Here is a 27,371-nt window from a genome sequence, read left to right as displayed (position 1 = left end):
ATCCAAAAACAACTGAATATATACTCTTCTCATTGCCACATGGCACATACTCTAAAATTGTCCACAGAATTGGGCATAAAACAATCCTTAGTAAAATCATGAAGACCAAAATCATACCAACCAGGATCTCATAGCACAGAAATCAACGCTAAACAAAATCACTCAATGCATTAATATGGAAACTTAAAAACCTGCTTTTGAATGACTTTTGGGTAAATAATGAAATTAAGGCAGAATTCAAAGAATTATTTGAAACTAATGAGAAAAAAAGACACAACTCACCAGAATCTCTAGTACCCAAGCCAAAGCAGTTTTAAGAGGGAAGCTTATAGCACTAAACACCAACATTAAAAAGTTAGAAAGATCTCATATTGACAACCTAATATCACAATTAGAGAAACTATAGCAAACCTTTCCTAAGGCTAGCAGAAAGAAATAACCAAACTCAGAGCTGACTTGAGGAAACTGAGATGCAAAAAATCATACAAGAGATCAGTGAATCTAGAAGCTGATTCTTTGAAAGAATTAATGACAGATAGATCACTAGCTAGACTAATAAAGGAAAAAAAAAGGAGAGATGATCCAAATAAACACAAACGGAGATGACAAACAGGATGTTACTGCTGATCCCACAGAAATACAAAAACCGTCCAAGATTATCAAATCCTCTATGCACTCAACCTAGAAAACTTAGAAAAAATGTATAAATTTCTGGAAACATACAACCTTCCAAGTTTGAACCAGCAAGATATAGAATTCCTGAACAGATCAATAATAAACTCCAGAATAAAATCACTAATAAAATGCCTACCAACCAGAAAAAGTCCAAGACCAGAAAAATTCATAGCTGAATACTACCAAATAAATAAAGGAAAGGTAGTAACATCCTACTGAAATTATTCCAAAATATTGAGGAGGTAAGATTTCTCCTTAACTCATTCTATGAGGTCAGCATCATCCTCATACCAAAACTTGGCAGAGACATAACAAAATAACAGATATTTAATATTCTTGATGAACATAGGCGCAAAAAGCCTCAATAAAATAAAGGCAAATTAAATTTAGCAGCACATCAAAAAGCTAATCCACCAGGATCAGTTAGGCTTTATCCCTGCGAGGCAAAGTTGGTTGCACATATGCAAGTCAATAAAGGTGATTTATCACATAAACAGAACTAAAAGCAAAAACCATATAATCATCTCAATAGATGCAGAAAAGTCTTTCAATAAAATGTAATATCCTTTTATGTTAAAAACTCTCAAGAGACTAGGTACTAAAGGGACATACCTCAAAATAATAAGAGCCATCTATGATAAACCCATTGCCAATGTCATATTGAATAGTAAAAGCTGGACGCATTCCTCTTGAAAACTGGAATAAAACAAGTTTGCCTTTTCTCATCACTCCTGTTCTACATAGTGTTGAAGCATCTTAGCCACAGCAATCAGGCAAGACTTAGAAATAAAAGGCATCTAAATAGGAAGAGAAAAAAATAAACTATCCCTGTAATACATACAGTATGATTCTATGCCTAGAAAACATCATAGTCTCTGCCTAAAAGCTCCTAGATATGATAAACTACTTCAGCAAAGTTTCGGGATACAATATCAATTTATAAAAATCAGTAACATTCATATACAACAGAAACATCCAAGCTGAGAGTCAAATCAGAAGACAATTGCATTCACAATTGCCATAAAAATATAAAATATCTAGAAATACAGCTAACCAACAAGGTTATATTTCTACAAGAATTACAAAACACTACTCAAATAAAACAGAAGCAATTTACATATTCAATGCTATCCATATCAAACTACCAACAATATTCTTCATAGAAGTAAGAAAAACAAAAAAAGAAAAACTATCTAAAAATTCATGTTGAACTATAAAAGAGGCTTAATAAACAAGGCAATCCTAAGTAAAAAGAAAAAAGCTGAAGGTATTATTTTGACCAACTTCAAACAATACTACAAGGCTACAGTAACCAAAACATCATGGTACTGGTACAAAAACAAACACATAGACCAGTGGAACATAATAGAGAGCCCAGAAATAATACCTCACACCTACAGCCATCTGATCTTCGACAAAATCAACAAAAATAAGCAAGGGGGAAAGGACTCCCTATTATATAAATGGTGCTGGGATAACTGGCTAACCATATGCAGAAGATTGAAACTGGACCCCTTCCATGCATCATATAAAAAATTCAACTCGAGATGGATTAAGGACTTATATGTAAAGCCCAAAACTATAAAAACTCTAGAAGACAACCTAGGAAGTACTATTCTGGACATAGGACCTAGCAAAAATTTCATTACGAAGACACCAAAAGCAATTGCAACAAAAACAAAAATTGACAAATGGGACTTAACTAAACTAAACAGCTTTTGCATAGCTTTTGTGCAATACAACCTAGAAAATAGGAGAAAATTTGCAAACTACAAATCCAGCAAAAGTCTAATATCTAGAATCTATAAGAAATGTAAACAAATTTACAAGCAAAACCAAACCACTCCATTAAAAAGTGGGTAAAGGACATAAAGAGACACTGTTCAAAACAAACAAACAAACAAAAACAACAACAACAAAACATACATACAGCTGACAAGCATCTGGAAAAGTGTTCAACATTACTAATCATTAGGGAAACAAAAATCAAAACTGCAATAAGAAAGCATCACATACTAGTGAGAATGAGTATTATTAAAAAGAAAAAATAACAGATGCTTATGAGGCTGTGAAGAAAAGGGAACACTTATCACCAATTGTGGGAATGTAAATTAGTTCAGTTATGTGAAAATCAGTGTGGCATTTTATCAAAGAACTTAGAATTACCATTTAGTCAAGCAATCCCATTATTGCATATATACCCAAATCAATATAAATCATCCTACCACAAAGACATGCATGCAAATGTTCACTACAACCAATCATGACAGCAAAGACATGGAATCCACCTAAATGTTCATCAATGGTAGAGTGGATAAAAGAAAATGTGGTACATATACACAATGGAATATTATGCAGCCATAAAAAAGAATGAGAAATTGCCTACCAACCAAAAAAAGCCCAGGTCCAGATGGGTTCACAGCCTAGTTCTACCAGACATACAAAGAGGAGCTGGTACAACTCCTTCTGAAACTATTACAAACAATACAAAAAGAGGGACTCTTTCCCAAATCATTTTATGAGACCAACGTCATCCTGATACCAAAACCTGGCAGAGACTCAACAAAAAAGAAAACTTCAGGTCAATATCCATGATGAACACAGAAGGAAAAATCTTCAATAAAACACTGGCAAACTGATTGCAACAACACATTAAAAAGCTTATCCATCACGATCAAGTAGGCTTCATCCCGGGGATGCAAGGCTGGTTCAACATACCCAAGTCTATAAACGTAATCCACGACATAAATAGAACCAAAAACAAAAACCACATGATTACCTCAATAGATGCAAAGAAGGCCTTCGACAAAATTCAACAGCCCTTTATGCTAAAAACTCTCAATAAACTAGATATCAATGAAATGTATCTCAAAATAATAAAAGCTATTTATGACAAACCCACAGCCAATATCATACTGAATGGACAAAAACTGGAAGCATTCCCTTTTCTAATTTGGCACAAGATAAGGATGCCCTCTCTCACCACTGCTATTCAATATAGTATTGGAAATTTTAGCCAGAGCAATCAGGCAAGAAAAAGAAATAAAGGGTATTCAATTAGGAAAAGAGGAAGCCAAATTGTCTCTATTTGCAGATGATATGATTGTATATTTAGAAGACCACATCATCTCAGACCAAAATCTCCTGAAACTGATAAGCAACTTCAGTAAAGTCTCAGGATACAAAATCCATGTGCAGAAATCATAAGCGTTCCTATACACCAATAATAGACTAATGGAAAGCCAAATCAAGCACAAACTGCCATTCAAAATTGCTACAAAGAGAATAAAATACCTGGGAATACAACTAACAAAGGATATAAAGGACCTCTTCAAAGAGAACTATAAACCACTGCTCAAGGAAATAAGAGAGGACACAAACAGATGGAAAAATATTCCATGCTAATAGTTAGGAAGAATCAATATTGTGAAAATGGCCATACTGCCAAAAATAATTTATAGATACAATGCTATCCCCATCAAGCTACCTATGACCCTCTTTGCAGAACTGGAAAAAAACAACTTAAACTTCATATGGAACCAAAAGAGCCTGCCTAGCCAGGAAAATCCTAAGTAAAAAGAACAAAGATGGAGGCATCACGCTACCTGATTTCAAACTATACTACAAGGCTACAGTAATCAAAACAGCATGGTACTTGTACCAAAACAGATATATAGATCAATGGAATGGAACAGAGGCCTTGGAGGCAATGCCACACATCTACAACCATCTGATCTTTGACAAACCTGACAAAAACAAGCAATGGGGAAAGGATTCCCTGTTTCATAAATGGTGTTGGGAAAACTGGCTAGCCATGTGCAGAAAGCAGAAACTGGACCCCTTCCTGACACCTTACACTAAAATTAACTCCAGATGGATTAAAGACTTAAACATAAGACCTAACACCATAACGATCCTAGAAGAAAACCTAGGACATAGGCATAGGTAAAGACTTCATGACTAAAACACCAAAAGCTTCGGAAACAAAAGCCAAAATAGACAAATGGAATCTAATTAAACTCCAGAGCTTCTGTACAGCAAAAGAAACAATCATTAGAGTAAACTGGCAATCAACAGAATGGGGAAAAATTTTTGCCATCTACCCATCTGACAGAGGGCTAATATCCAGAATCGACAAAGGGCTAATATCCATAATCTACAAAGAACTAAAACAGATTTACAAGAAAAAAACAACCCCATTCAAAAGTGGGCAATGGATATGAACAGACACTTTACAGAAGAAGACATATATGAGGCCAACAAACATATGAGAAAAATTCTCATCATCACTGGTCATTAGAGAAATGCAAATCAAAACCACATTGAGATACCATTTCATGTCAGTTAGAATGGCGATCATTAAAAAATGTGGAGACAACAGATGCTGGAGAGGATGTGGAGAAATAGGAACACGTTTACACTGTTGGTGGGAATGTAAATTAGTTCAACAATTGTGGAAGACAGTGTGGTGATTCCCCAAGGACCTGGAAAGAGAAATTCCATTTGACCCAGCAATCTCATTACTGTGTATATATTCTAAGGATTATAAATCATTCTATTTTAAAGACACATGTACATGTATGATCTTTGTGGCACTCCTTACAATAGCAAAGACCTGGAACCAACCCAAATTCCCATCATTGATAGACTGGACAAGGAAAATGTGGCACATATACACCATGGAATACTATGCAGCCATAAAAAATGATGTTTGTGTACTTTGTAGGGACATGGATGAATCTGGAAACCATCATTCTCAGCAAACCGACACAAAAAACAGAAAATCAAACACTGCATGTTCTCACTCATAGGCGGGTGTTGAACAGTGAGAACACATGGACACAGGGAGGGGAACATCACACATTGGGGTCTGTTGGGGGTAAACAGGGGAATGACAGTGGGGCATAGGGAGGTAGGGGAGGGATAACATAGGGAGAAATGCTAGATATAGGTGACAGGGGGATGGAGGCAGCAAACCACATTGCCATGTATATACTTCTGCAACAATCCAGTGTGTTCTACACATGTACCCCAGAACCTAAAGTGCAATAAAATATATATTTTTTTAAAAAAAAGAATGAGATCATGTCCTCTGTTGCAATATAGATAGAGCTGGAGGCCATTATCCTAAGTGAAGTAAAGCACAAACAGAAAACCAAATACCACATGTTCTCACCTATAAGTGGGAAATAAACTTTGAGTACATATCAACACAAAGAAGGGAACAACAGACATTGGGGCCTACTTGAAAGTGGAGAGTGGGTGAAAGGAGAAGTTCAGAAAACCACCAATAAGGTACTGTGCTTATTACCAGGGTGACAAAATAATCTGAACACCAAACCCCTGAGACATGAAATTTACCTATATAGGTAACTACACAGTCACACCTGGAATTTACCTCCAAATATACAGCTGAACCTAAAATAAAAGTTGGATGTAAATGTATTTCCATATATTTGTTAAAAACAGGAATTAGTATTGTTTTATTAAAACTTAGGAATATACATCTAGAAATAAAACTAATAAAGATATGCAAGGATTCTACATACAATCTACAAAATATTATTGAAAAAGAAGAAGACTAATATATTAATATCTATTTTCATTGATTAGAAGGGTATATTTTAATAATTTCAATTCTCCTTAAATTTATGAAAAAAGCCATGAGATCAATAAAATCCCAACAAGACTGTGTGTGTGTGTATGTGTGTGTGTGTGTTGAACTTTACAAGTTTATTGTATGTGATTGTAGAACTTAACAGGTTGATTTCATCATATCTATGGTTATTCATAAAGCCAGACATAATCAAGACAAACTTAAGTAAGAAGAAAAAGATGAAAGATTTCCATGACCTTATCTTTCCATGAAGATATCTTATAAAGTAATAAAGATTGTATGACACTGGCAAGGGATAGACAACTAGACTAATGGAACGGATTCCAGAGACTGACCCAAACACTGAACAAATAGGGACATCTGATTTATGGCAATATATGATTCAGGATACTGCAGGAAAAGGGTAAACTTTTCAATAAACAGTACTGAATCTGCTGAATGTCTAAATGGAAAAACTAAGACACATCACTCTGACATCCCATTGTAACAAAACATAAATTTCAAGTGTATTGTGTATCTAAACATAAAATATGATTTTAGAGATCACAAGAAAGACAAGCCACAGAATGGACTCCCTCCTCACCACCACTGGCAAGCACTGATTTTGTTATCTCTACAATTTTGCCTTTTCCAGAATGTCATATAGTTGGAATTATACAGTACATAGCCATTTCAGATTGGCTTCTTTTACTAAGTAATATTCATTTAAGATTCCTCCATATCTTTTCATGGCTTGATAGATCATTTCATTTTAGTGCTGAATATTTCACTGGGTGCATATATCACAGTGTATTTCTCCATTGAACTACTAAAGGACATCTTGATGTGGACAAAACTTTTCACTTCTTTGTATAGATACCAAGGAGTGTGATTTCTGAATAATATGGTATACATGTTTAGTTTTGGAATAAAATACAAAACTCTCTTACAAAATGGCTGTACCATTTTGCATTCTCACAAGTAAGGAATGAGAGTTCCTGTTGTACATCTTGTCAGAATTTGATGTTCTCAGTGTTTTGGATTTTGGCTGTTCTAATAAATTTATAATAATCCTGCATTGTTATTTTTATTTGAGAGTCTCTATTGGCATCTTTTCATATGCTTATTCACCATCTGTATATCTCCTTTAGTGAGATGTCTTCTGCCTATTTTTTAAATCAGGTTATTTATTTACCTATTGTTGAGTTTTAATAGTTCTTTCTATATTCTGGATAATAATCCTTTATTAGATGTCTCTCTCATTGTGTAACTTGTCTTCTCATTCTCTTGACAATGTATTTTACCAAGCAAATTTTTCAATGCAGTCCAGCTTATCTATTATTTTGTATGAATTGTGTCTTTGGTATTGTATCTGAAAGTCATTGTCACTCTCAAAGTCATCGAGATTTTCTCCTGTGTTGCCTCTTAGAAGTTTTAGAGTTTTGTATTTATGTCTATGATCCATTTTGAGTTAATTTGTGTGGTATGAGGTCTGTGTCTGTATTCATTTACTTACATATGCATGTCCAATTTTTTTAATCAAATTTGTTGAAAAGACAATCTTTTCTCACTTGTATTCTCTTTGTACATTTGTCAAAGATCAGTCAACTATATGTGGTTCTATTAGTGAGCTCTCTATTCTGTTTCATTGATTTAACTGTCAATTCTTTTCTCAACACCACATTGTCTTGATTATAATCATTTTATATTAAGGCTTGAATTGGGGTAGTGTCCTCTAAATTTGTTTATCTCCTTCAATATTGTATGGGCTATTCTGGGTCTCTCACTTTCCCATATAAACTGTAGAATCAGTTTGTAAATACCGACCAAAAGAAAGTAGTGAAATTTTTATTGAGATTGCACTGGATCTATACATTAATTTAGGAAGCATGATATTGCGATAATACTGAATTTTTCTAACCATGAACATAGAATATTTAATCAGTTTTTCTTTATCAGTTTTGTAGCTTTCCTCATATAGATGTTCTACACATATTGTTATATTTATAACTAAATACTTAATTTTAAGCTACTAATGTAAAAGGTAATGCATTTTAAAGTTAAATTTCAATTTGTTCATTGCTGGTATACAGAAAAGGAATTGACTTTTGTGTATTAAACTTGTATCCTGCAACCTTGCTATGATTGCTTATCAGTTCAATATTTTTTTTTGTTGATTCTTTTGGATTTTCTGTATAATGATCGTGCCATCTGTGAATAAGCATCATTTTCATTTATTCCTTCCAAACTTGTATACTTTTTATTTCTTTTTTGAGTTACATTTTATCAGTTAGAACTTCCAATACAATGTTAAAAAGCAATAGTGGTGACAGGGGACATCCTTACCTTGTTTCTGATCCTGGAAGAGAAGTTTCAAGTTTCTTACCATTAAGTACATAACAGCTACAGGGTGTTTTTTATAGATTTTTTAAATCAAATTGAGCAAGTTCCTCTCATTTCCTGGTTTGCTGATATGTTTTACCCTGAATGGGTGATACTAGATGAACAATGAATAGATTTCAGTTATATCCAGGTGATTGATGGTGTTGTTGAATTGAATTATGTCTTTACTAATCTGTTCATTTTGGATAGAGAGGAGTTGAAATCTATAATCGTAGATGCACAGATTTTCATCTATTTTTTCTTGCAGTTCTATTAGTTTTCATCTAAAATACTTTGACACTCTGTTTTCAGGCATATACACATTAAGAATCAATATGCATTTCTGAAGAATTGACCCCTTTATCATTATGTAATGCCCTTCTTTTTACCCTGATAAATTATTTTGAAGTCTGCTTTGTCTGATATTAATATAGATACTCTTACATTCTTTTTATTAGTCTTAGTAGATTTCAACTCTTTACTTTCTTCATTCCTTTACTTTTAATTTACTTATGATGTTATATTCAAAGTGAGCTTCTTGTACACAAGATAGACTGTTTTTTTAAAACTCTGATAATTTCTGTCATTTAATTGGTATCTGTAGACCACTGATGTTTAAAGTAATTTTTATTTAGTTGGATTAATTAAGATCATATTTGTTTCCATTTTTTATTTGATGCTCATGTTTTCCACCCTCTTGATGTCTTCCACATTTTTTCTTTTCTAATTTTAACTGAGCATTTTAGATAGTTCCATTTTCTCTCCTTCTTAGCATTATCTGTTATATTTCTTTCATTTTTTTCTGTGTGCATGTATATATGTGTGTGTGTGTGGATGCCCTAGAGATTACAATTAATCCATGTCCACTAATTAAATAAAACATACACATACTATACCACTTCAGGTGTAATATAAGGGCAAGTGGGTAATACTCACAATGCCCAGTTCATGAGCATACATAATCAGATGCACTGTTGCTATAATTATTTTGCACAAATTTTTATTTGGTAGATCAATTAAAGATAAATTAAACTTTTATTTTATATTCAGTTATTCCTTCATCAATGCTCTTCCTTTCTTTGCATAAATGTTAATTATTGACCTGTAACATTTCCCTTCTCTACGCAGAACTTCTAGTGTCTCTTGCAAGCCAGGTGTACTGGCAACAAATTCTCTCAATTTTTGTTGTTTTAAGGAAGTCTTTCCTTCCTCCTTCACTTTTGAAGAATAATCTTGAAGAATACAAGTTCTAGGATGGCGAAGTTTTTGTTTGATTGTTTTGTTTTCTCTCAATACTTCTTCTTGAGTAAAGTTTTCACTCTACTTCTTGCTTGCATGGTTACTGAGAACTCAGATGTAATTTGTATCTTTACTCATCTCTAGATAAGATGTAATTTTCCTCTGACTTCTTTCAAAACTTTTTTTTTTATCCTTATTTTTCTGCAGTTTGAATATTATACTTCCAGGCCTGTTTGTGTGCGTGTGTGTGTGTGTGTGTGTGTGTGTGTGTGTGTGTGTGTGTGTATCCTGCTTGGCACTCTCTGAGCTTTCAGAATCTATTTTCTGATGTCTCATATTAATCTTGGAAAATTTTTAGTCATTATTGTTTCAGATATTTCTTCTGTTTCATTGTCTCTTTCTTCTTCACTTAATGTTTTCATTATTCATATGTTACATCTTCTTTACTTGTCCCATAGGTCTTGAATAATTTCTTTGGTCTTTTCTTCACTGTTTTTCATTTAAGAAGTTTCTATCAAGATATTCTCAAGCTCAGGGATTTTCTCCTCAGCCTTATCCAGCCTACTACTACTGAGTCCATCAAAGGTATTCTTTATTTCTGTTACAGTGCTTTTGATCTCTTGAATTTCTTTTTTATTATTTCTTAGAATTCTCATCTCTCTGCATACATTGTCCATCTATTCTTGCATATTGTCTACTTTTTCCATTAGAGCCCTTAACATATTAACCAAAGTTGTTTAAATTCATGATTTGATTATACCAACATTGCTGTCATATTTGAGTCTGGTTCTGATGCTTGCTCTATCTCTTCAAACTGTATTTTGCCATTTATTATACCTTACAATTTCGTTGATAGGCAGATATATACCTATATCTATATATCTTTGATAGGCAGGTGTGTACACACACACACACATACAAACACACACACACAGAGTTCCTTTTCCCATGCATGTATGTGTTTATATATAGTTTCTTTTACCGTATGTATATACATTCTCTTGAAGGTAGGCCTTATTAAGTATAACAGAATACTGTCTTCTCCTTACCTGGTAAGAACTATAAAAATAATTTACCTCTATTCTTCACTGTGAGAAACTGGGACAGCTCCTGGGAGAGCTCCTGAAAGTAACCTCACAAAAGTGTGGGGAACCCCCCACGGACTGTGTCTGCCTGCAGTTTTGATCTCTCAAGATCATCTACATTAAGCCATCAGCAATACAATTACAGTTTATATTTTCCTACTTGACTGCAGTTTCCCATACAGGTTTCTGCATGTGAGCCTCTGTTCTGCTAAATTGTGATTCCCTTTATCTGTCTATCTGCCTTTCTAATTTTGGAGACAGTGGTTTGCACTGACATTTGTTTCTCTGACATGCCTAAGAGTTGCTGATTTTTCAGTCTGTTAAGTTTTTCAGTTTTTGTTAGAATGAAATGATAACTTTGAAGCAGTTTACAGATCGATGTAGAATCTCTCATATTTTTAACTGACTTGTATACATATCCTTCAGTTCTTGTGTAGTTTGGGGCTTTTTTCTATTTCTTTAATTTCTATTCTTAATTTTCTTCTACTTTCTTCTAATTCCTGTCCTTTTCCCAATTTCTAGAGATAAACATTAAGCTCATTTCTTAACATTTTCTTTTCTAATATATACATTTTTAAAACTACAAATAAACCATAAAGTATGACTATAATACTTCTCATGTTTGGATAGTTTATATAATCACAAAATACACACACACACACACACACACACACACACACATTATATATATATATGGAGACAGTCTCACTCTGTCACCCAGGCTAAAGCGTAGTGGCACAATCTCAGTTCACTGCAACCTCCACCTTCTGGGATCAAGCCATTATCTTGCCTCAGCCTCCCAAGTAGCTGTGATTATGGTGTACCTCATCATGTCTGGCTAATTTTTGTATTTTTAGTAGAGACAGAATTTCTCCACATTGTCCAGGCTAGTCTCAAACTCCCGACCTCAGGTGATAAGCCCACCTCGGTTTCCCAACATGCTGAGATTACAGGTGTGAGGCTCTGCACCCGGCCTCAATTCAAAATACTCTAAATGTCCATTGTGATTTCATAATATATATCTTGATTTCTGAGTCTATAAGGATTTTCTAGTTATATATTCTTCTTGATCCCTAGTTGAATTGCATAATTGTCAGTAGAAATATTCAGTATGATATTCATTTCTGGAAATGTATTGTGGCTATGTTTATGGCTCATTATTGGGTACATGGTTGAAAATATTACACTTATACATAAAACTAACATGTGTTCGGCAGTTGTTTTCTCTTGATTCTATATATGTCAATTTGGTCCATTTATCCTACTCTATATCTTTACAGATATTTTGCTTGCTTATTCTATATATTTCAACCAGACAGAAAATTAAAAAGGAAATACATGACTGGAACAACAGTATATGCCAACTACGCCTAACACATATCTATACAGTACTCCAGACCATAATGGCAGAATGCACATTCTTCTCAAGTGCACATGATTTGTCAGAACAAGCCACATATTAGCTATTAAGTAAGTCTCAATATTTTTTTTTTTAAAAAAAGGATTGAAATAATACAATGCTGATTAACCACAATGGAACATTATTAGAAATCAATATCCGGAAATAATTTGGGAAATATAAAAAATACATAGAAGTTAAAAACAAACTGCTAAATCAGCAATGAGTCAAAGAAGAAGTCAAAAGTGAAATTAGAAAATACTTTGACTTCAATGAAAGCAAAACACATACCAAAACAGTTTAAGATCAATGAAAACAAAAACACAACACAGGAATATATTAGTTGCCCCTAGAGCAGTGCTGAAGGGAATGTATAGCTGTGAATGCCTATATTAAAAAAGAAGAAAAATTTCAAATCAATATCCTAATTTCTCACCCTAAGAAAATACAAATAAAAAAGCACGTTAGCCCAAGGCAAGCTAAAGAAAGGAAACAGTAAAGATTACATCAGAAATAAACAAAATTAAGAATAGAAAAACAATAGAGAAAATGAATGAAGTCAAAGGTTGGTTCTTCTAAAAGATGAACAAAACTGATAATGACAATGAGAAACTGTCTTTGCTTCTTAATATAACCAAGAGAACTGAAAACATGTATTTATATAAAATCCTCTACTTGAATGTTCATAGCAGTATTATTCATTGTAGTCAGAGTGGAAACATTCCAAATGTCTATCAAATGATACATGAATAAAGGAAATGTGGTTTATTCACACAAATGACTATTATACAGTCATAAAGAGGAATGAAGTACTGATACATGCTCCAATATTGATGAAAGTTTAAAACATTAAGTGAAAGAAGGCAGAAACAAAGATCATATATTATATAATACTATTTATACTACATATATGCACATATAAAAGGTCACAATACACAAATCCATAGAGACACAAACTATATTATGGTTGCCAGGGGCTGTGGGGAGTGGAGACTGGGAAGTGCCTGCTCCTTGGCATAAATTTTTGCTGTGAGGTGATGGAAATAACCCAAAAATAGATAGTGGTGATTTTGCACAACCTTGTGAATACATTAAAAATCGATAAATTTATACTTGAAAATAGTTAAATTTATACTATGAAAATTATATTTTAATCAAAAAGAAAGACATCTTTGATAATTTTCAGTGGCATTACTTGTTATAACACAAAAGCAACCCAAATGTTTATATAAAAGAATAAATAATTTGTCATACACTCACCCAACAATAATATGACAATAACAATAAGCACAGTACTACTAAACTCAGTGGTATGACATTAATCTCATTAAAATATGCTGAGTAAAAGTATGTGACACAAGGATTCATGCTTTATGAATCCATTTGAATAAAGTTTAAGGCAATCAGGATTAATCTTTAGAGTTTAGCTAAATGAATGTCCCTCATCAATATGTTGATTTGCTCCCTTTTATTGCCTATACTTTTCTTAGTTCTGTACTGCTGTTGTGTGTGCACTTCATAAGCCAATACCTAATAAAAGATTCAGTGAGAAGCAGTGATTTGCTACTGAATATTCTTCCCTATCCCATACCTCAAGCTTTTAAGACTTAAAACTTACTTTATTTATTTTTTTTTATTATGCAACAGAGCTTCTTTCAAATGGTCCTTCTAGAATAAGATCAGGAATCCAACAAATAAATATACTCATCCTATATCCTAAAATATGAAAACGTAGAAATATGGAGCGGAATGAGCTGCTACTTAAAATAATATTTTTAAAAAACATAAATATTTGAAGGTGATCCATCTCAGCTTTTCCAAGAAACTCACTCTTTTTCTCTCTGTAACACTTTTATATGTGACCTAATTTTGAAAAAAGTTTCATAGTTTTTGTAGGTTAACATTCTATAGGGAGACTTTCCTGTCCCTTGAGAGGAAAAAAAAAAAAAAAGAAAAATACTTTCATTTTGAAAAGAAGATTATTTACATATTTCAATTTGGCTCCCAAATTCTAGACTGCCTATATGAGCCCAAGTCTATGTTTGGCATCAATATTTAATCTAGTCTGGCTTTGGATAGCTTCTAATATTAGCAACTCCAGAAGCCTAAGTAAGAATACCTAGATCTTGCCCAAACACCTTGTATCTCCACAAGGGTCCCTAGAGAGAAGTATAAAAGAAACATTAGAACATTAGACTGATAGAACAAAAAGTACTTAGTTATATTCATATAATGTTCAATAAAATAAAATTTAGACTATTAAAAACCATGGATAAAAACTGTGGCTTAGATCTCGAAACCTTAGAATGCTCTTCTATCACTTCCTGAACATAACTCGGAATTTCATGCTTTTATAGTCACCTGTATAGTGAAAGAAACCTGAAAGAGACAGAACTTTTCAGGCCATATATTAGGTTAACAGTCCAGTCACATGTATTGAGAAAAAGAAAAGAGCAGGTAATTATTTGGAATAAGTTTGTCAACTTGTAAATAAGGATTGATTAATGAGCCAGCTACTAATCAAAAAAATGACTTATGCTGCCTGTCTTGGGGGTGGAGGAGTTTTATTTTGCTCCTTTAATAAGTGCTACACTGGCAAAGTAGAGAGGGAAATGGGAGTACTGAGAATTCAAAAGACTCTGCTTGAAAATAGTATTTAAGTTGGAATCTGAAAGATAATGAGAAAAAGATAAGAAAGAATCAGATTAAGATTAAGGGAGTATTCCAGGCACTGGGAACAGTTTAAACAGCTCATATATTGTAGATATTGCGATGGGAGGGTTCATTCTACAGCAGTTCACACTTTTTCTGGCACTTGTATCTTGATTTTTCCTTGAAAAACAATCTACCTTTCTTGGTCAAGGATATTTTTGGTCAAAGTTTGAATATTTCACCTCATGCTAGCTAATCAGTAAATCTCATTACCTTGGCCACAGTGATTGGTTTAGAAAAAGAATGTCACATAAACAGAACCAAAGAAACTTGCACTGAGAATTCTGGAACAAAACTCTATTCCTGGCTACCTACACCTACTATCTATCTATCTATCTATCTATCTATATTGTATATATATATATATACACACTATATCTATATATCTATATATATAGATATATAGATATATAGAAGGCAATTAAATCCTTTCACCATATTTGTTTTTTCATAAACCAGTTGGAAGATTTGTTCCACCATTACAATACACAGCATTCTATCTGTTAAAAGGTTAAAACTTTTGGTGAGGCAGGAATTATCCTGACACTTTTAAAAGAGTTGAAACAAGATCAATTAATTTCCAGTACATTGACTAAGGGAAATATAAGCACAAGGAAAGTTTAAAGAATACACAAGAACCAGAGAATGCAAGGTCTCCTAGACCACAGTAAAGATTTATACCTGATTTTAAGAGTAATGAAAGGACAGGGAAGGCTTTTAAGCAGAAGAATGATATGATCAAATGTGCATTTACCAATATCTTTTTGGGTAAAATCAAAACAAATATTAAAAGTTGGATTACCACATAACTTCAGAACTGATGGTCTTTTACCAATTGCAATCTATACAAAAGAAATGTCATTTGTATATGAACTATATGTAAAATATTAGTGACTAGCGTGCTGAATAATGCTAGGTTTCTAATGCTTCCGATGGCAATTCAGTAAAATAATGTATCAAAATAATCTAGTTATAATTCTAAGATTTGGCTTGCGTTCAAATTGAGGTATTTCTTTGATTAACAAAGATTTGCTGGCATTACTATTATAAAGGCTTACTTTAACCTCAAGGAACTAGTATTGGCAACATATCAAAACTTGTGGCACGTAAGAATGCTACTAGCACATATACAAAGAAAAAATAAAATGTAAATCAAAATTGTGATGCCCTACACACCATCAGATACGGCTCTCTATAATAAGAAAATTCCACTGGAGATACTGATTTTAAAAACAAACAAAAAATAAATTATGACTAATACTCACTGAATGTAAAAAATAATAATATCTGCCACTTCGGTGACGTTGCCTTTGCAACTCAAATGTGCTATTAGTGTTTGGCAGAACTTCAAAATAAGGATTTTTAAAATATCTAAGGAGATGTAGATATAAATGGGTTAACAAAACCTGATGGAATATCATTTTACAAATTATGAATCTCTCTCAGAAGTTAAGGTGTTTTCTCTACTACAGCTAAGAATGCCACTAAGAAGATAAATTTCCTTCTCATTTGGATTAAATTGTTTCAATCAGGGTAACTGCAATTTAGTTAAGAGCATTCTGTGAACTCTAAAATATGACATGACCATGGGACAAAACCAACACAGAATTATACATATTTCCTCTGGGCAAACCTGCAAAATAAGCAGACTTTAATTCAAAGGCAAATGTATGTGTAACTCAGACTTGATTACACATATACTTGAGATATATGTGTGTGCGTATGTGTGTGTGTATATATACATACACGTGTGTTGTGTATATACACACACACATGCATACACATGCACACACACAAATATATATACACACACACACATATGCTTCTCTATATATGTCAAAAGTATCCTGAGGGCATTTAAATTGCTCTATTTTTTGAGGTGTAGATTTTTAAAAATTATATTTTTCTTCTATTGTTTTATTATATCTATGTTTTAAATTAAATTATGGGCTGTATTTCCAAATGTACTATGAGTAAGCCAATTCTAAGCACTTGGCAGGTTAGTTGAATTTAACAACAAATTCAGAAGTGTCTTTGAAATAACTGATTATTCCTCATTAAAACTTGATCTATGTTAGTGTTTTCATTTCAATTGTGAGCCCATGATTATGAGTAACTTAAAAAGGAAATAATAGTTCATACAGAAATCAGCCTTGAAAACCTGTAATACAAGTATCTTCACTAAAAAACACAAGATATTTTCAGTTCATTCTTAAGAGAACTGATCTTTGGAAAATCAGAAATACATTATAATAAACAAAAATCATTTTCAGACATGCCTTCACCTTTGAAATATCAAGATTTTATTTGACATTTTCTCAGTGGATATATAAGAATATTGAGAACATGAAACTAACAACATTAAATCACTTTATAATTTTTATTTCTAAAAACTATAAATTTCTATTTGAAATTTAAAAGAAAAATTGTTAAAAGAATACTTTTCTTGAAATGGCCGTATATGTAAGCAGGCAACTACACAGCAGAAGTGGCAGTATGTGTTGAGAGAAAGGCAAAAGTAGAAACGGTGGCTCCAGGCATATCTACCTTCATTAGCTTTCACTGGAATGCTTATCAGAAAAGTTAAGGTTCTACTTATTTATTAAGGCACTTGGGCACAAAAGATTTAGTAGTCTTTAAAGAATGAATCTCTATTTTCAACTAAGATACCTTGCTATTATAAAGCACCAAAAAAATGAGAATGAACAAAATTTAAATAAAGAAATCCATAGATTGTATATTTTTGTAAACTTAAGTCATTTCTTACAGTTAATGCTAGAAATAAGCACTGTCTACTAAGAAGGCAATTATTGTGTAATTAAGCCATAGCTATATTCATCTACACATCTAATGTTATGTACTATTAACTCCCTTATATACATAAGAGAACTCAGTTTCCTGATATTATCTTGAAAATATATGTAAGCATTATCAAATATTGTTCAAATAATTTGAACAGTTTTACAGATTAGCTTTTTCAAAATAAGATGAGGACTAGATTATGCAGAATAAGATGTCAAGGCCAGGCACGCTTAATATATTTTCCAATATTCTTGTCTGGTAAACTTTTTAAGAACTCCCTGCTTCCGATATATGTTTTGGTAAATACTTATCTAGTATAAGAATTTATGTGAAACTCATATGCCAACTCTAATTCATTGGCTATCTGAATCAAGTATTTATCAAAATATATGCTATTAAAGATGGAAAAGCATAATATTTTTAAAAGATTTACTATAAGTTTTATATGACATTTTTTATGAACGAAAATTTTAGTTAAAAGCATTGAAAATATGAAATTCTGAAAGTCATAAGTACAATACAGATGAATTGTGTGGGTGTGTATATATTTGTGTGAATATATATATTTAAAGTGTTCAAAATATTTTGAAGCATGATATCAAAGCCATTTAAGTAAAATATTGAAACTCTCCAGCTTAACATTTAATTTTGGCATAACCTTCAAAACTATAAAGAAAGTAAAATATCAGGGGAAAAGTCTAAAATGTTGTCATAATATTCAAAGAAATCTAAAAATCCATGTAAATAAAAAACACTCCAACAGGAAAATAATTATGATCATGAGACATTAACTTATAAGAATGAAAATACAATCAGTAAGTACAGAAATGCTGTTTAACTTTTGTAATTTAAAAAAGTGAAATAAAGCAATGATGAAATAGTTTGCTTTACATATATCATGTTGAATTGACCAACAGCTTAAACAAAACCTCTTGTTTCCTGGAGCATAGGGAAATAGGCATTCTCCTACAATGACAACGTAAGTGCCAGAGGTTTTCTGGAAAGCCTTTAAGCAATATTTATCAAAATTATTTTTTAAAATTGATTCTATTTTAACCATTAATTCCATTTCTAAACATTTTCTTAAGAAAATAGATATATTTGCATATATGAGTTTGCAAGAATGTTAATCTCCAAGTTATTTATGATAGAGGAAGAACGAATAAAGGAATAAATAATCTAGCAACATACAAGTTCATCAAAAAGAAATTAGTTATATTTTGGTAAAGTCATTGAACAAAACATAAAAGTCACTCAGATCATAAGGAAATAATTATTTTGAGTATTAAGGTTGACCACAGCATATTGTCTAATTAAGACAGCAATTTCAAACAATATTTGTAATATTATCCTATTTTTCTTAAATTACGTAGGTGTATATATGTAGAGAGATGAAAAAATTGGAAACATATGCAACAAATTGTAATAGAGAATTGGTTGGCATAATACAATTATATGCTACTTCTTTTAATTTTTTTTATTGTCCATATTTTTTTCACTGACTAAAAGAATTTTATTTTAGAAAATGTGCAAAGAATATACATATAATTTCTATAAAAATAAAATGCAACAAGCTTTTCTCATTCATAAGCTGAAGTATTGCCAAAAAATTTTACGATTTATTTAATATTAGTAATATATGAAATAGAATATTTGAATAATAGAAATAAGAAATGACTAAGCCAAGTAAAAATATAAAAATAGTAACAACAAAATCATTTGCTAGATACCTTTGGTATGAATCAGAATTTGTAAAGCAATTAATTAAATGTAAATACATAACTCTTGCCTCGATTTCCAAATGGATTTGAAGCAGATTTTAAAAACCAATATATAAAAAAAAAATTATTTAAAAAGTATTTTAAAAAGCCTAGTAATATAGATGAAAGGCAGGAGAGAAAGGAAAATAGGGGAATGGTTCTAAACTAAAAATTATGCTAGAAAACAGAATAAGTGATGTAACTTCAATTTATCAGAAAATTAGTGAGTTTCTGAACAATCAAGGCTAAAAGTGAACCTTATGGGTTACATAGTTGCCACAGTCTAATAAAAGATGTGAGTTCATAAAAATAGAGGAACTTACTTTTCTGAAACCTAAGAGAATATCACTACACAAAATAATATAAAAGAGATTTTAAAAGTTTATAAACAGAATTTCTATAATCTGCATATATGATTTTCATAATATTAGTATCTGGTAAAAATTTAAGGTGTAATATTATGCTATATAGGTATGAAGAGATTTAAGACAACAGCAACTTTGGATCACCTGAGATGATACAGATTTATAACTTAAGGAATGTAGAAGTTAAGGTTTTACAGTGTAAGTTACAATTTAGATTAACTAGTAAGTACCTGAATTATAGTCAACTAATGGAAAGAATAACAAAACACATAAAGCTGGTTTTTAGGCAGCATTAAAAATCTCCATCATCTTAATTTAAACCATCAGAAAAACAAACGTTAGGATATAAATTTAAAAGAAATTCAACTATATCTGAGTACTTTAACCATTAATTCAAAATGAAATTAGATCTTTAAATTTGTACTATAAATTTCTAAAAGTTTGATGTCTCAAAACTTGAATGAAAAATTAGAAAACTTCTGTTGGTAAAAATACTTTGGAATCTTAAGGTGTAAGAACTATTTTGAGCATATTTTCATAGAAGAAATTAAAACTAGCAATATTACTAAAGTAATAAAGACATTCAAATAATTACCTCTTCGTTTGGTTCAAATGTAATAAAACATATCTATTTATACTTATTGCTATGAACACTACATCAAAATAAGAAAAATATACAATATTGAAATTAGAAAATGTGCCTTTGTAAAATGAACTAAGCTTATTTATTTTTCCACAAACGAAGATAAATCGCTTTGTATATTTAAAAAAAAAAAAAAAAAAAAAGAAACCTTTTATCACAAAGTTTACTAAACTAAGCACCTATCATGTCAATATTAAATTTACTGAGGTCAGTTCAGGCAGAGATCACTATCATTCCCCCACCTGCTGCAGATACGAGCTGGGAAGGTACTTTTTTTTCCTAGTGTCTCTGGGCCAAGGCAATGCTAAGAGGTTTTGAGCCCAAGATGCGGCCATTCATCTCAGTCATTGCTTTAAGAGCATCCTCAGGAGAGGAGAAGCAAATCAAGCCGAACCCTTTGCTCTGCCCCTCTTCCTGCATTACCTTAACTCTGCTAATTGATCCAAATGAAGAGAATTCGTTTCGTAGTTTTTCATCATCAACGGTGTCATCAAGATTCTTAACATAGAGCTTTACCACCTGGCACCCACGAATTCGTTCGTTTTTCAGCTGCTCAAACATTTGCTTTAACTCAGCCTGTCGCTCTACTTTCTTCTGTGCCCGGGCAACAAAAATGAGCTGCCCATTTATGTCCCTTCCATTCATTTCTTCAACAGCCTTCTTGGCAGCCTCATGGCTATCAAAACTCACAAAGCCAAAGCCTTTGGATTTCCCACTGGAATCTGTCATCACTTTAACACTCAGAGTTTTGCCATATTTGCTGAAAACGTCCTTCAATCTCTCATCATCCATGTCACCTCCAAAGTTTTTGATGTAAACATTGGTGAATTCACTGGCTTTGCTTCTGAGTTCAGCTTCACGATCTTTACGGCTTTTGAATCTGCCGACGAACACCTTGCAGCCCTGGAGCAGTTTTCCATTCATCTCCTCAATGGCCCTGTCTGCAGCACTCTGGTTCTGAAAGTGCACAAATGCATAGCCCTTGGAGCCTTGATCATCACTCATCACCTTGGAGGAAAGGATCTTTCCAAAAGCTGAAAAATGTTCATAAAGGGTTTTGTTATCAATAGATTTGTCCAGATTCTTGATAAACACGTTCCCAATTCCAGATCTCCTCAAGTAGGCATCACGCTGAGACCACATGAGACGGATAGATTGGCCTTTTATGATGTCAAAGTTCATTGTGTCCAGCGCCTTCTGGGCATCAGCCAGATGCAGGAAGTTCACGTAGGCATAGCCCAGAGAGCGGCGGGTAACCTGGTCCCTGCAGATGCGGATGGACAGCACCGGCCCCACAGTGCTGAACTTCCTGAACAGCAGGTCCTCCGTGACATCTGCATGTAAGTCACCCACATACAGGGAGGCCATGCGGTACTTGGCTTCTACATTCATCTCCTCGTCCTTGCCACTGTGAGCCTGTTCCCTGGAGCTCTTGGAGCAATCCCTGTGAGGGGACACTAGGCCACAGCTTTGGCCCAGCTCAAGTGTGGGGGCCTCGGGATCACCACACAAAGGCCAAGAAGTTGAGTTCAGATACAGCTCCAGCTCAGGCAACACCCTCATCAAAAAGACCCCACAGCAAACAATCTGGCTCTCCCTGGGAGGTGGCAATAGAAGTGAAATCAAAAAGAGAGATTATTAGGACAAGAGGTTATTTCCCCTCCGATTTGTGAGAAAACTTCAGGTGGCGGGCTGGCCCTTCATCTGAGCATTCTCCACAGCCGCCCTGGTCGCTGATTTCCGAATAAAAATAGGCCTCGCTCAGAGTGGTTTAAAGTTACAGCGGCTCAGGGAAGAACTCCACAAGTGGAGGCGTCAGAGGCCCCAGTCGCAGAGTATGCGCGGCGAGACACTGCCCGGCCGAGACCCGAACCTGCCCGGTACCAGGTTCTGCAGGCGCCGCCGCTGAGGCGCTGCCGGGAGGGCCGCGGGCCGCGGGCGTCCTGAAGACCTAGGGGGCCCCTCCGACCTCCCGACCCGCGCGGCGCCCGGAGGAAGGAGGCGTGGGGGAAGGGGAGGCGGACAGACCGACGGACGGACGGACTGACGCGGCCGGGCCAGGCGGGGACTGGGGGCTCACCCAGGCTGCAGTCGTCTGCGGGCGGGCGGGAAGCCCGGAACTCGCGCGCTGAACTTCCCGCGCACTCGCTGCCAAGTGGGATGTTTTCTTTTTAATATTTTTTTTGAGAACGTTTTTCTTCCCCCCGCCCCTCTTACTCGTTTCCCACCCACCTCTGATGGTTAAGCTGAGAGAAGCCAGGAGGCGGTGATTGGGGTGGAGAAAGGCAGCCTAGGGGAGTGGCCCCAATAAACCCACCCGCCTGCAGGGCTTTGCTTGGGTCTGAGTGAAGGAGCCTTTCCAACTGTGGATCAGGGCCTGTCACTTCCTGGCTTCAAACCCTCCAGTGGCTTCCTTAGACTTTTGGATAAGGTCCAACGTCTGCACCTTGTTCTATAAAGTTCTGCAGGATTTCTGAAATGTTCCAGCCTCAACTGCTGCTTAGTTCCCCTTACAAAACTCCAAAACACACTAGCCTTTTACAGAGTCAACTTTATAAAAATGTGTTCTTCAGAAATGACTTTAAATATTCTTTCCAAATAGAAATGTTTTCTAAACCCCTTCTGACAATTTAGGTTTCCCTCTTACAAGCTCTTACACTGCCCTATACTTGCCTGGCCTTTGTCTAATTACAAAATATTGCATATTACATGACAGTAGAAGCCATGTGCACTTTATTCTCAGGGACTTGCAGACACAGGATGCGCAATACTTATTGAACAAATCTTAACTTCACGTTAGTTTTCACATCTACCTACATGGAGGCAGTGGCACTTACCTTAGAAAGTATTTTAAGTGTGAAATGAAAGAATGAAATCTATTAACTAATAGATTTGGAAATGGATAACACATCAGACATATAAGTGGGTTTCCAGTAATATTGATTTCATTTTCTTTAGCATTAAATAAAACTCCTTGATATCATTCTAACAAATCCTTAAAATTTGAATCACAATGCATCTTAGGGTGTCAATAAGTTACCGTCAAGGTAGCATGATCTTGATTCTGTTAGAGAGCCCCAGAACCTATGAAATTAACCTGTGGTCTCAGTGGTACTTGTTTGCAGAAACAACAGCCAGTAACCACAAACAAGCCAGGAGATAAGAACTCAGCTTGGCAGTGCTACGCAGACAGACCTGAATCCTCACTTCCTTATCATATTAAAATCTCTGCCCAGTGGGGAGAGATGCCCTTTGCTAGGTACATATAGTGAGTGCCCAGTGCAAAAGAAAGAACAAGACTGCACACATTCCAGTTTTCTCTGGAAAGCTCCACCTCTTTCCAGGAATTCCCACCGTTAGTCTCTACCTACATGCTCTGAGAGACCTTAAAAATCTCCCTTCTCCATACCTCTGGGGAGAACGTGAATGGGACACTCTCCTTCTCTACTCCTTGAACAACAAATAAAGTTTCTGCTCTGCTTAACAGAACCTTGTCGCTTTCTATTGGCTCAATGGCAAGAGGCAGTAAAGGACCCATTGAGGTAAAATAACCCCTCTTCAGGACCAAACATTATCTGCAGATCTGAATTGGGTGGATCAGTTAATGTAAGGCAAATTTAGTACTTCTGCAACTTTACAGGACATAGGAACCAACTAGTGATCTTGTTTAAGAAGCAGATTCTGATTCAGTAACTTGAGATGGACCTGAGACTCAACTTTTCTAACAAGTTCCTGAGTAATGCAAATTCTGCTGGTCTCTGAACCACACTGAGTATCAACACTAAATGAATCCCCATCTAGACGGATCTTTCTAATGTAAGAACTGGAAAACTAAGAATATATGTTTAACTTGCAGAACATAATACTCTAGCAAAATTCATTCTTAGAAATACATTAAATAAAACTGGAGCATGATTTTCACTATAAAATCCAAATTGATTCTAATCTATCTAAAATTTCCTACGCGGGAGATAAGAGCTGAATATAATTAAGAAGGAGCAGATGCAGGAAAGCATGCTGTCCTCCATCTATTTGCCTAAAAGCAGGACAAAGAGTTGTAAAGAAAAATGTTACCTTGCCCACCCAAACTGACTCACAAATGTTAACCACTGAAGACATCTTTGGACCCTATCAGCCGGGAGAATGTAGGAGAGGAATCTACATTAACAAATTGTAACAAGATAACTAGCCTTTATCTACCATTGATTCACCTTCTGCCAAGTTGCTATCTATAACAACTTAAAGTCCTTTTGTCTTTTCCATCTTACTACTTCTCCAAGAATTTACTGTTCTCCGTTGAAGATACCATATAATCTGAAATTCACCAAAGAGATGAGTAAAACTCTTTGAAAACTACTCATTATCTGAGTATCTCTCATCTATATATAAAATATATAAAATATTCATGTTAACTTACATATAAACTTGTTTTTCTCTTGTTTTTGTTTGTAATTTTTTTAGGCGGGATCTCACTCTGTTAGCCAAGCTGAATGCAGTGGTGCAAACAGGGTTCTTTGCACCATAAACTTCATGGGCTCAAGCAATTCCTCCACCTCTGCCTCTTTAATAGTTGGAACAACAGGCACATGCCACCATGCCAGGCTATTTATTTATTTTTTTATTTATTGTAGAGACAGGGTCTTACCTGTTGACTGGGTCTATCTCCAGTTCCTGGGCTCAAGTGACCCTCCTGACTTGGCCTCTCAGAATGCTAGGATTAGAGGCGTAAGTCACTGTGCCTGGCTGTTTGTAAAATTTATTTCAATATGTGTTGCTTCTACAGCATCGTTTGTTCAAATAAATAAATGGAGTAATCTTTTCTTTCAGCCTATCTTGTAGCCTGGGTGACAGAGCAAGACTCCATCCCCCGCCCCCCCCCCCAAAAAAAAAAAAGTAGAAAGAAAGGAATTCAATATATTTAAAGAGATTATCTGCATTCTCATGTTTATCACAGTACTATTCACAATAGCCAAGATATATGGAATCAACTTAAGTGTCCACCAGTGGATGAATGAATAAAGTGTGTGTGTGTGTGTATACATATATATGCATATGTGTGTATGTATATATACACACACACACAATGGAATATTATTCAACCATTAAAAAGAATGAAAATTTGCAGCAACATGGATGGAACAGGAAGTCATTATTTTAAATGAAATAAGCCAGGTAAACAGAGATAAATGTTACATGTTCTTTGAGAGCTAAAAAAGTGAATCTCATGAAAATAGAGAATAGACTGGTGGTTATTAGAGGGAGGGAAAAATAGGGGAGGGAAGAATGAAAAGAGGTTTATTAATGGATTCAAATATACAGCCTGAGAGAAGAAGACCTAGTGTTTGATAAATTTGTATAATTTAGATAATTATAACTGTAGTAAACAATAATTACTATTTTTTTTCAGTGAGTTATTAGAATTTATTCTAAAATATATTTTCAGAGAAGTCAACTAAAGCAAAATGAATGGAATTTATGGAAACCTATAACTGTTGCTCTGAGGCTCATTCTAAGCCATTTTATATCTAATGGTTGACTTTCAGGGAGGATATTGTTAAATTGTTCTGCTGGTCTCTTTAGCAGAAATAAATGGATCAAGCCCAGAGTACTTCATATGAATTGAACAGCTTCATAGGGTTTTGAGAAAGGACTTCTCATATTAAACCAAAATAATAATCATTTTTATATTTCAAAATAGCTGAAAGATAGTAATCTGAGTGTTCCCAGAATAAAGAAAAGATAAATATTTAATGTGCTAGATGTCTCAATTACCCTGATTAGATCATTACACATTGTATGAACGTGTCAAAACGTTTACATGGACACCAAAAATGTGCACATTTATTATATATGAATAAAAATAATAAAAAAGCATGTTCTCAAAATAATATTTTTTCTTTGATTTTATCTACATTCTACCATTCTTAAGCCATGTTTTCTCCAATAATTTTATTCTCTTAATAGTCTAGCTAATACTGATTACTTTTGTTTTTCTGAAGTAATTTATTTAATATATTTATTACACACATGTACCTAATTTTGTCATTAGTTCATTGGCTTTGATGGAACTTGACTTAAAATTGTACCTTATGATGTTAGCTGTCTTATACCTTCCTTAGCCAGTTGTAGTTCTGTGTATTGCTGACTTGTATGTCTTCTAAATTCTTCAAATATTCTGAAATTATTTCCATTAAGTGCCAGTGTTTCACCTAATTTTGAAAAAAATTTGTAATTCTGCATACCTTATGTCTTTTAGTTCACTTGCTCTCCAATGTACAAGTTTGTTATGCGGGTCACTCACAGAATTAGGAGAGGATGAGATTGCTGTTTTGCTTAAATGGCAGGAAAACTGTCGGTATTTCTATTCACTGATATTGATAGCAATGGAGGTCATTGCTTACTTTGGTATTTAATGTGAAGAATTAATAAGTAGCTATTTTGAGTATGGAAATGAATTTTAAAATAAAAAGCTGTTATACTAATTAGTTAAAATTAGTTTCTGAAGTCATGAATCATTGTTTTGATGTAGTCAACTATTAATAAAATTTTTCTTATTTTTGTTCAAAATGGTCTTTACTGTCTTAATACATAGTGATTAAATAAAGGAAACTTGCTTTTGTTGTATTATGAAACTACTATATTCAATTTACTACAAAGTATAATATTATATCTTTTAGATTATTTGGTTCAATTTTGTTTGACAACAATTATCT

The 27,371-nt window shown here is 33.9% G+C and overlaps 1 protein-coding gene across 2 annotated transcripts in view; it reads right to left on the bottom strand.

Annotated features, from left to right (window-relative positions):
* The window catches only part of PABPC4L (poly(A) binding protein cytoplasmic 4 like), a 114,794-nt gene extending 91,937 nt beyond the window's left edge, over window positions 1-22,857 (bottom strand). The window contains exons 1-2 of one of the 2 annotated variants that reach the window (XR_001105864.2): window positions 22,739-22,857; window positions 21,082-22,255 (exon numbers count right to left, since the gene is read on the bottom strand). Coding sequence is in view for 1 of the 2 variants with exons in the window: in XM_012443230.2 (XP_012298653.1) it covers window positions 20,938-22,221 (1,284 nt within the window). In the remaining variant the exon portion in view is untranslated. Of the gene's footprint in view, window positions 1-18,088; window positions 22,256-22,738 lie in introns of those variants that run through there. The other variant, XM_012443230.2, reaches the window with a different exon arrangement.
* Window positions 22,858-27,371: the final 4,514 nt, after the last annotated feature.

The sequence above is a fragment of the Aotus nancymaae genome, unplaced genomic scaffold (genome assembly GCF_030222135.1).
Source record: "Aotus nancymaae isolate 86718 unplaced genomic scaffold, 86718_ANA_hifiasm-v0.15.2.pri h1tg000033l, whole genome shotgun sequence".
NCBI classification, from domain to species: Eukaryota; Metazoa; Chordata; class Mammalia; order Primates; family Aotidae; genus Aotus; species Aotus nancymaae.
This window is presented reverse-complemented; position numbering and strand designations above follow the sequence as displayed.